The sequence below is a fragment of the Orycteropus afer genome, unplaced genomic scaffold (assembly GCF_000298275.1).
Source record: "Orycteropus afer afer isolate SDZICR_OR568_19922 unplaced genomic scaffold, OryAfe1.0 scaffold00084, whole genome shotgun sequence".
Taxonomy (NCBI): domain Eukaryota; kingdom Metazoa; phylum Chordata; class Mammalia; order Tubulidentata; family Orycteropodidae; genus Orycteropus; species Orycteropus afer.
The window spans coordinates 5578935-5589746 of record NW_006921671.1 but is presented as its reverse complement, the minus strand read 5'-3'; the positions used below and the strand labels follow the sequence as shown (position 1 = coordinate 5589746).

Genomic DNA, 10812 nt, shown 5'->3' with positions numbered 1-10812 from the left:
CCCCCCCCCCAGTTATCTCACTGTGCAAACACTGCCCTTTTGTTCTCCTACAATTGATGATCACTCTAAGGAGTGTATCTACCTGATATAAATGTTCACTGTATATGCCTGTCTATTGTTTGGCTGGAAGCCATGGGACATGATCTGCTTTAAAGTCTTAACATATATATATGTAAAAGAAAAAAAGACAAAGTAATCAGCAACAGAAATGAAATTATGTGGAAATATATTTTGAATAGCCATGCAATACAGGAGTGAAATATACCAAAAAATGGGCTTTTCAGGAAGAATATTTGAAGAGACATGTGTATCTTTGTATGAGAAGTTTGCTTATCAACAGCACCATCATCTAGTCTATCCATTACCAATGAGGAGATTTTGACTCATAGCAACCATATAGGACAGAGTAGAAATGCCCCAGAGAGTTGTAAAGGCTATACATCTTTATGGAAACCAACTGCCACATCTTTCTCCCACAGAGCAGCTGGTGGTTCAAACTGCTGACCTTTCAGTTAGCCGATGAGCACCACTTCCCACCAGGTTTTCTTATCTAGTTTACCAAGGGAAAGCAAATAGGAGATCTCAGCCTTCAGCACCCCTTCCTGTAATATTTTCAGTTTCTTTAAAAAGCAAGTGCTTTTTAAATATCTTGTGCTGTATTTCTTTTGTTTTCCTGATGCTATTTTTTCTATACAGTTTCACTGGACTGATCCTCATCTCCAAATATAGAAGCTATAGATAGTGCAAACAGTTAACACACGTGGGTGATAACCGATAGATTAAAGTTTCAAGTTTACCTAGTGGTGCTTTGGAAGAAAGGCCTGCTTATCTACTTCTGAAAAATCGGCCATTGAAAACTGGGGAGCACAGTAGTACCCTACATATGTGGGGAGTCCATGAGTTGGAACTGACTCTATGGCAACCGGGTCCATAGAAGCAACATTTGTAGAGTGAAAATAAACAATTGCTGAAAATGAGGAAATCTTTGGAATGTTGAGCTCTGTGTGTTTGAAAGGACATTGACAATCTGAAGAATGTGTAAAGGAGAATGACTAGAGTGGAGAAGGGAGCAAAGTTACATGAGGAACTAAGGAATCTGGAAGGATTATTCCTGAAGAAACAGAGACTAAAGAGGCATTGAACCACAAGCCAAACCAAACCTATTGCCATTGAGCCCAGTCTGATTCATAGCGACCCTGTAGGACAGAGTAGAACTGTCCCTTAGTGTCCAAGGCTGTAATCTTTATGGAAATTGACTGCCATATCGTTTTACTCACCAGTCACTCCTCAGAAGAAAGGTTGGGCAATCTACTTCCGTAGTGATATCACCTCGGAAACCCAAGGAGAGGTCATTGTGAGTTGGATCCGACTTGATCGCAGTGTGTTTGATTTGTTTTGGTTATCTTTTTTCTCAGAACAGCTGGTGGGTTCAAACTGCTAACCTTTCAGTTAGCAGCTGAATGCTTAACTACTGCACCACTAGTCTTCTTGAAAAGGGATTCCAAACCAAAAACCAAACTCACTGCTATCAAGTTGATTCCGATTCATAGTGACCCTTTAGGACAGAGTTGAATTGCTCTGTAGGGTTTCCAGAGCTGTAAGTCTTTACAAAGCAGTCTGCCTCATCTTTCTTCCACGGAGCAGCTGGTGGGTTCAAACCACTGACCTTTTGGTTAGCAGCTAAATGCTTTAACTATTATGCCACCAAAAACCGAAGAAACCAAACTCACTGCTATCAAGTCGATTCTGACTCATAGCTACCTCCATTGGGTTTCCAGGGCTGTAAATCTCTGCAGAAGCAGACCATCTCATCTTTCTTCCATGGAGCAGCTGATGGGTTTGAACCATCAACCTTTTGGTCCCTGAGCTGTAAATATGGAAGTTGTTATGTCGGCGAATATCTTGTGTATGTTTTCACCACAATAAAAGTAAAAAAAAAAAAAAGAGAGAGAGAGAGAGAGAATGGAGTGGTCATTTTCAAAGCTCTGAAGAGCTGTCATAGGAGGAGGAGCAGTTTCCTGATGAGGTAATATAGTGTAGGTCAGACCGCTCTTCATTTCCTAAGCTCTACAACCTTGAGCCACATACTTAAAGACGTGTGAGGCTCAGTTTCCTAACCCTTCAAAAGGAATTGGTATTGATTGTTGAAGGTTGTTCTAGAGATTAGAGGTAACATGTGACCATGGTACACAGTAGACATTTACTAACTAGTAACCAAAACCAAACCAAACTCACTGCCATCGAGTGGGATCTGATTCATAGTGACCCCTCCTTGGGTTTCCGAGGTGGTATCCCTACGGAAGTAGATTGCCCAAACTTCCTTCCAAGGAGTAGCTGGTGGGTTTGAAGCACTAGCCATCTGGTTAGCAGTTAAGTGCCTTAGGCACTACGCTACCAGTGCTCCCTACTAACTAGTAGCTATTGTTATTTATTTTATGTTGTTCCAGAGGAGAGAATGAAGATCAACGGATGGATACTCTAGGAAGTCAGAGTCTGACTATATTATAATGGTTTGTGTTATTCAAAGTAAAGTAGATTGCCTAGTACAATGGTAATTTCTCTGTCCCTCGATGTGTTCAAGTGAAGGAAATAACTCAACCTGCCATGAAGACCTTAGGAGAACTTGTGGGAATTCCATGGAAGTTGAACTAGATGATCTTTTACCATAAAGTCCTTAACTGTAATCCTAGCCTTTCCAATTGCCACAAAAAAAGGGATGGAGCTTTCTTCCCTTTGGAAAGAACATAGAGCATTTAATAGAGAAAGCAATGCCAAAATAAATTAAATAAGTGCAAGTATGTGAGTTTTTCTTTCTTAAGAATAATAGAACAGAGACATTTTGTGGAAATCAACCTTCCCAGAAGATTCCTACTTCAATTCAGCCATCTTTGAATCAGAATCCCCTCTATTATAGCACTGTGGGATCCAACTCAGTGATTAGGAAACATAAGTATAACCAAACCTTGGATTTCCAGAACACCTTTCTTGTACTTAAGGAGCTCTGGTGGTGTAGTGCCTAAGGAATTTGACTGCTAACCAGGGGGCTGGTGGTTCAAAACCACCAGCCACTCCGTAGAAGGAAGACTGGGCAACGTAGTTCCATAAAGATTTACTGCCTCAGAAACCCAAAGTGGGTTGCTATGATTCAGAATCAACTCAATGGCAGTGAGTTTGGCTTTTTTTTTTTTTGTATAGATGGATGCACTCAGATAGATGTTAAAGCTGTCATCACACTGAAGTGTCTGAACCAGATGGAACCAGTTTGTGGGAGGGTCTTTTTCAAAACTCTGCTGGTACCACCGGTCTCACTGGTCTCCCAGTATCTAGATGAACAATTTTACATTCAATAAGCGTTTATAACCCAACACAACCAGATTCTTGCCTATTTAGTTTATACCAGATAGGCCTACTCAGGAAGCTTATTCAAGGTTGTATCCAAAGCAATCCATTTTAAATTAACATTTACATATCCTCATGTTTGGGAATATACTTTTGAGGCTTTATAGAAGGAGCAGTTGGATTTGGACAAAGTAAAGTATGAACTGATTTATCATTTAGCAGGCTTTTCAGCACAGATTCTTAAGACTTTAGGTTCTTTCACTAAGCAAAATAAACTAGAGACAGAAAATGTAAGCGACAGAGATGCTCTTTGGTTTGATTTCATTAGAAAATCTGAATTTATATGGGGAAAGTGAAGCTTTGCTTTAGTATTCCTAAGAGTTACCCTGTTGCGCAGTTTATATCTTAAAAAGCAGACTCTCTAGTTTAGAATTCTATATACCTAGTAATTTGCCAGTTAAGCTTTTTCAGACATTTTGCACAATTTTTAGTGGAGAGTAGTCAAGAGGAAGACAAGCTTGCAAGAAAAATTTAGCTTTTCCTTTCACTGATCAGTGAAGAATGTATGTGGAAAAAGCTAAACAACACAAAGGTTTATGCAGACTCTGCCTTGTGGCCTAGAACTTCTATTTGAAGATTTTAATGAAAAGGTTACGTGTTTGCAAATTGCTTACTTTGCATTCACAGTTGAGTTTTCAGCCAGATTTAAACTGCCAATCAAGACCCAAAAGATTTTCATCAGAAATGGTTGTGGAAAAAAGGAGAGAGGGCTTGAGAAAAAACGGCTCTTGGGAGTGACATCGTTTTTACTTTCAAATCTCAGCTCTGCTGTCTACTAGCTGTGTGGCCTTGGGAAGTCCCTAAACCTTGCTAAATTTCAGTGAGCTCTTTTGTGAAAGGAAGATGATGGTAGTATACCCTGGCAGTGATGTCACTAGGGTTGATGTTTCCCAGTGCAGTAACTCATGTTACCCCCTTGTGTACCTCTTCCCATAACAGACCATACAGAATCCTTAGAAATGTTTATTATCAATTTTAATCATAGAGTAATGTGTGATAAATATAGTTATAAATTGTTACTAATGTTTATTAGTATGCCACTGTACCCTGCTGGGCTCTTGGGATGTCTAGAAGTCTCTGGGCAGTGCCAGGCACACAGCTAACTATCAGTAAAATGCACAGATGACCAACCATAATATTTGGACAACGGTTCTCACCACCTCCCTCTTTGAACCTCCCTCCCACTCTACCAAATTGCTTCAAGCCGACTGGAATTGAGAGAATCAAGCTTTTGTTTATGTTTCATGATGCTGGCCTTATGCAGTATGGTCTTCCTCATTTTCTGCATTAGTTTCACACTTGGGGATACAATCTCCCCTCGAAATTCCCTCTCTCCTTAATGAGACAGAAAATGGATTCTCCCCAGGGGTTCAGTGGTGACCTCTCTTATGAGTTTGATTCATTTGGCTTAAACCAAATTAAAAAGTGCACAGAACATAGAAAAACTCATAAACTACTGCTCTTTTTTTTCTATTTCATCACATACTTGGTTTCTCTGGATCACCTACTACTCACAGTTTTTTGGTGCTGCTGTTTGTGTAAAATGGATCTTATAAAACTGAGAGCAAAGCAAATAAAAAAAGCAGAAAATTCAAAGTTATGTGTACTAGGGCCCAAGCCACCTCATGTTTAAGGTAGTCTTGTTTCACAGCATAAATTTACAGCCAGGACTAACAGAGGTACAATGTGTTATATTAATACACATGAAAGGAAACCACTAAGCACTCCACATGTAGGTGGGGAAGAGTTACAGCTGGTTGACCTCCTAGTGGTTTTTCTTTCTAACTGATGGGGCAGGCACAGGTCTCATTTTCGCTGTGGTTTTCCTTCTGTTCTGATTACTGATTACTGCAGTGTGCCTAATGAAGCCTCAAACATCAGGATTTCTTGAGTTTAGAGAACATAGGTCTGCATTTTAAGGGGATTACCATTCATGTGGAAGACATCTGGTGGTTCAGTGGTAGAATGCTTGCCTTCCATGTGAGAGATCCAGGTTTGAATCCTGGCCAATGCACCTCATGCATAGCCACCACAATGTCTGCTGGTGGAGGCTTAGGTGTAGCTGTGGTGCTGGACAGGTGTCAGCAGAGCTTCCAATTGAGGAAGCTAGAAAGAAAGGCCTGGTGATCTACTTCTGAAAATCAGCCAGTGAAATCCCCATTGATCACAACTGTGCATGGGGGGCCCATGAGTCCAGGGCCAAATTAGACAATGGCTGACAGCAGTAATGTGTATGTACCCAGTGGCACTTTACATGAGCTAACTCTTCTAATACTCACAACAGCCTTATAGGATCTGCGTTGTTTATCACCACTTGTTTTAGAGATGAGAAAAAGGAGGCTCAGAGATGAGAATGAAAGCAGGTGCAAAGCCAGCTCTGCCAGATGCCAAAGGTCGTGCCAAGCCCTTTGCACTACATCATGCCTGTTTCCCACTTCCAGGAATCAGTCTTTTACTTATAAATTCAAGGGAAGATTTAATAGAATTTTGGCACTTAATTATTGTTGTTCCATAAATAAAATTTTGCAACATAGCAAACTGGTTCAGATTTATAATGTGTAGCAAGATATGCTGAAGGATCAGGCTTTTTTGTTGCCTTGCTCTCAGTGGGGAGGCAAAAGTTTTCCTTCATCTTCTTTCTAATTATCCAAAACCTCTTATCTGTAGTGTCACAGTTCATAATAATTAATTGTCATGCCAGAGGCATTGTGACATGCTTGATGGAGTCATGGTGTGCTATGTATACAAAGTAATTAGCAGTCATTAGTGGTGGGGATAGAAATTTCCTAGTGGTTTTATTCAAACTTTCATTTTGTTAAGTTTATCTTTGTGTTCTTTGTGCATAAATTTAATTTAGCAAGTGAGCTTTCAGCTTAACTGTTTTATGAAGAATTGGAATATTTAAAAAAAAAAAGTCACTGCTAAATCCAATTACAAGTATGAAAAGACAGTAGTATGCCAAAGAAGATCGGGATGTCTTGAACTGGAAATTCAGAACTAGTAGTACAAATTTTGATTTCTTTCATCTGGGCTGCCCATGAGAAAGCCACTGAATCTCTGTCAATTATTTATGCTTTTTGAAGGTTATACCTGTCATCACTCTCTGCAGCAAAGATTATTGAAATAACCTTGGCTCAGAAATGCCGAAGAATTATACTAGTAACCAATAAAGAAGGAAAGCAGTTGAATTCACATAAACCTGCCTAAAAATAGACCTCTATGCTTCAGCCAATCCATATGTTTAAGCACAATAAAACTAATTTCCATGTTATTGGAGTTGATAATTAATAGCATAAGTTTAAATATTTGTGGGTTCTTTGCAAAGTGTCTTGGTAGCCACATTTTCCACTCAGACCCCTCTGGTACTAGTGTCCTTACTAAAAAGTACTTCTCAGCTTGTTGACAGGCAAACTCCACCACTGATAACACTGCCCAACCCCGAAGTCTGAAGAGGGAGAGAGAAATTCGGCTGCTGCTCTGTGCATGGGAGCTGGTACAAAGTCAGATGATGTACAGGCATCTTGAGGAGACCGAATCTTGGCAGTAGAACCTCCTGGGAGGAAATAGCCAGGGTTGAAAAGTCCCACCTCCCTACCTATCCTTTTCCACAAGCACTGAATCACTTTTCCCACCTCTCCCACCCTCATTATAATTTGGTTTTAATTGAACTGGGGCCTGACAGATCCCCAATGGTTTATACACAAGCCTAGAAGGATCAAAGAAGCAGCAGGAAATCAGGCTGCATGAAGTTAAAATAATAATGGGTGAGTTGAGAACCTCTGCTCTGTTGGACGCTACTGTTGAAGGCATAGGTAGAAGGAGGGGCAGCAGCAATAGCAGCAGAAACATGAGGCTGCTGCTGTCTGCAGGACAGAGGTCAGGTGGACAGCCTACCTGCGGGAGGATGCCCTCCTTTCAGCGGGGAAGGCAGGATTTGCACTTCATTTGCCATAGTGCGTGCCAGTGCTCTGGAGTGCCAGCTGTGGCTGCCCCACTGCACCCTGACTTTATATGGGCCAGGGGTGGGGCCCCTTCAGGGCACTGCTGAGCAGCAACAGGGCTTGTCATTCAGCTCTCTGGGAACCTGCATCTCTTTGGCAAGTTTCCTCAGAGAAGAAAACTTTCTTCTTTTTCCCTTCATCTGGGAAGGTACACATCTATAGGAAACAGGAAATACTTACTCTCTTTCACAGGGGGAAGTAGCAGAGATAATGGAGTTCAGGGAAATTCCTTTTCTCTCCCACTATTCAACTGTCAAATATATTCACAACTCTCAAATATATTCAGTACATCTACAATGTGACAGGCTCTGTGTCATACTCTGGTGTGACAGGGACAGGCAGGATAAGATCTTTGCTTTCAAGATAACCTGTAGTCTTTATGAAGAGACAATTATAAAATAAAGTACCATGTCTTTGTCCCAGTTTTTATAATTACAGGCATTATAATGATTTACTAAGAAAGTAATTGGAGATGTGCAATGTTACAGAGATTTCTGTAAAAGGATTGTGATAATTTTCTTTCTTTTCACTTTAAAAATTTTATTGATTGGAACCAGAATGTGGTTAGTTGCCGTCCAGTCAGTTCTGACTCAGAAAGACCCTGTGTACAACAGAACCAAACACTGCCCAGCCCTGCACTGCCCTCACAATTGTTGCTATGCTAGAGCCCATCGCTGCAGCTACTGTGTCAATCCATCTTGATGAGAGTCTTCCTCTTTTCACTGACCCTGTACGTTACCAAGCATGTTGTCCTTCTCCAGGGACTGGTCCTTCTTGGTAACATGTCTTAAGTATGTGAGATGAAGATTCGCCATCAACACTTCTAAGGAGCATTCTGGCTATACTTCTAAGCAGATATGTCTGTTCTTTTGGCAGTCCACAGTATAATCAATATTCTTCACTAACACCACAATTGAAGTGCATCAATTCTTCTTTGACCTTCCTTATTCATTGTCCAGCTTTGACATGCATATGAGGTAATTGAAAATACCATGGCTTGGGTCAGGCATACCTTTGTCCTCAAAATGACATCTTACTTAGGTCTTTAACATTTTAAAGAGATCTTTTGCAGGACATTTACCTAATGTAATATATATCATTTGATTTCTTGATTGCTGCTTACATGGGTATTGATTGTGGATCCAAGGAAAGTGAAAGTATTTCCTCCATTTATCATGATGATGCTTATTGGTCCAGTTGTGAGGATTTTTGTTTTTTTATGTTGAGGTGTAATTCATACTGAAGGTTTAATCTTTGATCTTCATTAATAAGTGCTTCAAGTCCTCTTCACTTTCAGCAAAATTGTGTCATATGCATATCACGGGTTGTTAATGAGTCTTCCTCCAGCACTGATTCCTCATTCTTCTTCATATAGTCCAGCTTCTCAAATTATTTGCTCAGCATACAGATTGAATAAGTATGGTGAAAGGATACAACACTGGCACACAACTTTTCTGATTTTAAATCATGGAGTATCCCCTTCTTCTGTTTGAATGACTGTCTATTGGTCTGTGGATCGGTTCTTCATGAGCATACTTAAATGTTCTGGAATTCCCATTCTTTGCAGTGTTATCCATAATTTGTTATGATCCATACAGTTGAATACCTTTGCATAGTCCATAAGACACAGGTAAATATCATTCTGGTATTCTCTGCTTTCAACCAAGATCCATCTGATGTCAGCAATGTTATCCCTCATTCCATGTTCCCTTCTCAATCTAGCTCAAATTTCTGGAAGTTCCCTGTCTATGTACTGCTATGTACTGTTTTTTAATTATCTTCAGCAAAATTTTACTTTCATGTGATAATAATGATATTGCTCTATATATTCTTCATTCACCTTTCTTTGGAATGGGCACAAATATGGATCTCTTCCAGTCAGTTGGCCATTTAGCTGTCTTACAAATTTCTTGGCACAGATGAGTGAGCACCTCCAACACTACATTCATTGTTGAAACATATAAGTTGGTATTCTGTCCATTCCTGGAGCCTTGTCACTAATGTCTTCAGTACAGCTTGGACTTCTTCATACCATTGGTTCCGGATCTTATGCTACCTCCTGAAATGGTTAAACATTTATCTCTTTTTTTGGTACTCTGACTCTTTATATTCCTTCCATCTTTCCTTGAATCTTCTTGCATCGTTCAGTATCTTGCTCACAGTTTTGCTCTTCAGTATTGCAACTCAAGGCTTGAATTTTTCTTCAGTTCTTCCAGCTTGAGATATGCCAAGTATGTTTTCTTACTCCAGGTCTTTGTACTTTTTTTTTTGTTTGTTTCTTTTAAAATTTTTATTGTGATTTGGGTGAAAATTTATAGAGCAAATTCACTTTCCATACAGCAGCTTATATACACTTTGTGTCATAACATTGACTGTAATTTCCCACAGTGCAACAGTTCCCCTCCCACTTCCTCCACAATGTTACCTCTTCCCTGTGTCCTTCCTTCTCATGCACTCCTGCCCCCCCCCCAGCTGTCTCCCTGTGCATAAACAGCCCTTCTATTCTCTCATGATTGATCTTTTCAAGGAGTGTATCAACCTAATGTAAATGTTTAGCTCATATGCTTGTCTTTTATTTTGGTTGGAGGTCACAGGTGTGGGTTCAATTCCAGACTTGAAGGGCAGCTAGGGGCCATAGTGTTAGTGGTTCCATCACGCTCTATCAAACCAGCAAAACTGGTCCCCCCCTCCCCTTTTTTAATGGTTTTGAGTTTTGTTCCACATTGTTCTCCCACTCTATTCAGGATCTCCTACATAGATTCCCCCTCTGAATGGTTGACAGTGGTGGACGGGCACCATCTAGTTCTTCTGGTCTCATAGTCATACAGGCTGAGGATCACATGGTGTACCAGTCCCTTGGATTAATTGTTTCCATGTATCTTTGCTCTTCTTCATTCTTCTTTGTTCTGGGTGAGGAGAGAGTCATCATTGCATCTAGATGTCTGCTTGCAAGCTTTTAAGATCCCATTTGCTACTCACCAAAGTAGGATGTGGAACAATGTTTTTGTGTAGTATGTTATGCTAGTTAAACTTGATGTCACCTGTGAGTATGGTCCCGAGCCCTCAGGTCCAACTATTTGCTCTCTCTGGCTGTGGCCAAGAAATGACTAAAACCTTGTCCTTTGTCAGCTCTACCATATACCTGAGAATTCTTACAGAACATATAAATACACTTGTAGAAATATTGTCTGCCAACGCCATACATGGTCTTTGGGCACATTCCCCCCTGCATAGACATACCTAATCATTCAACCTGTCCACCCATCTATCCACCCATAGAGAAATGTTTGCCTTCACTGACAGTGCAGTACTGTATGTGCAAAAGAGTTCATCTTTGTTGTCTGTACCTTCCATGCACCTCTCTATGTCTTCCTCTTCCTCAGTGCCACCGTGTTGATCACTCATGTTTGGT

The 10812-nt window shown here is 40.4% G+C and overlaps 1 protein-coding gene across 1 annotated transcript in view; it reads right to left on the bottom strand.

Moving 5' to 3' along the window:
* The window catches only part of DAPL1 (death associated protein like 1), a 28095-nt gene extending 20744 nt beyond the window's left edge, over nucleotides 1-7351 (bottom strand). The window contains exon 1 of the mRNA XM_007941823.2: nucleotides 7294-7351. Coding sequence (XP_007940014.1) covers nucleotides 7294-7351 — 58 coding nt within the window. The remainder of the gene's footprint in view (nucleotides 1-7293) is intronic.
* Between the last annotated feature and the right edge of the window lie 3461 nt (nucleotides 7352-10812).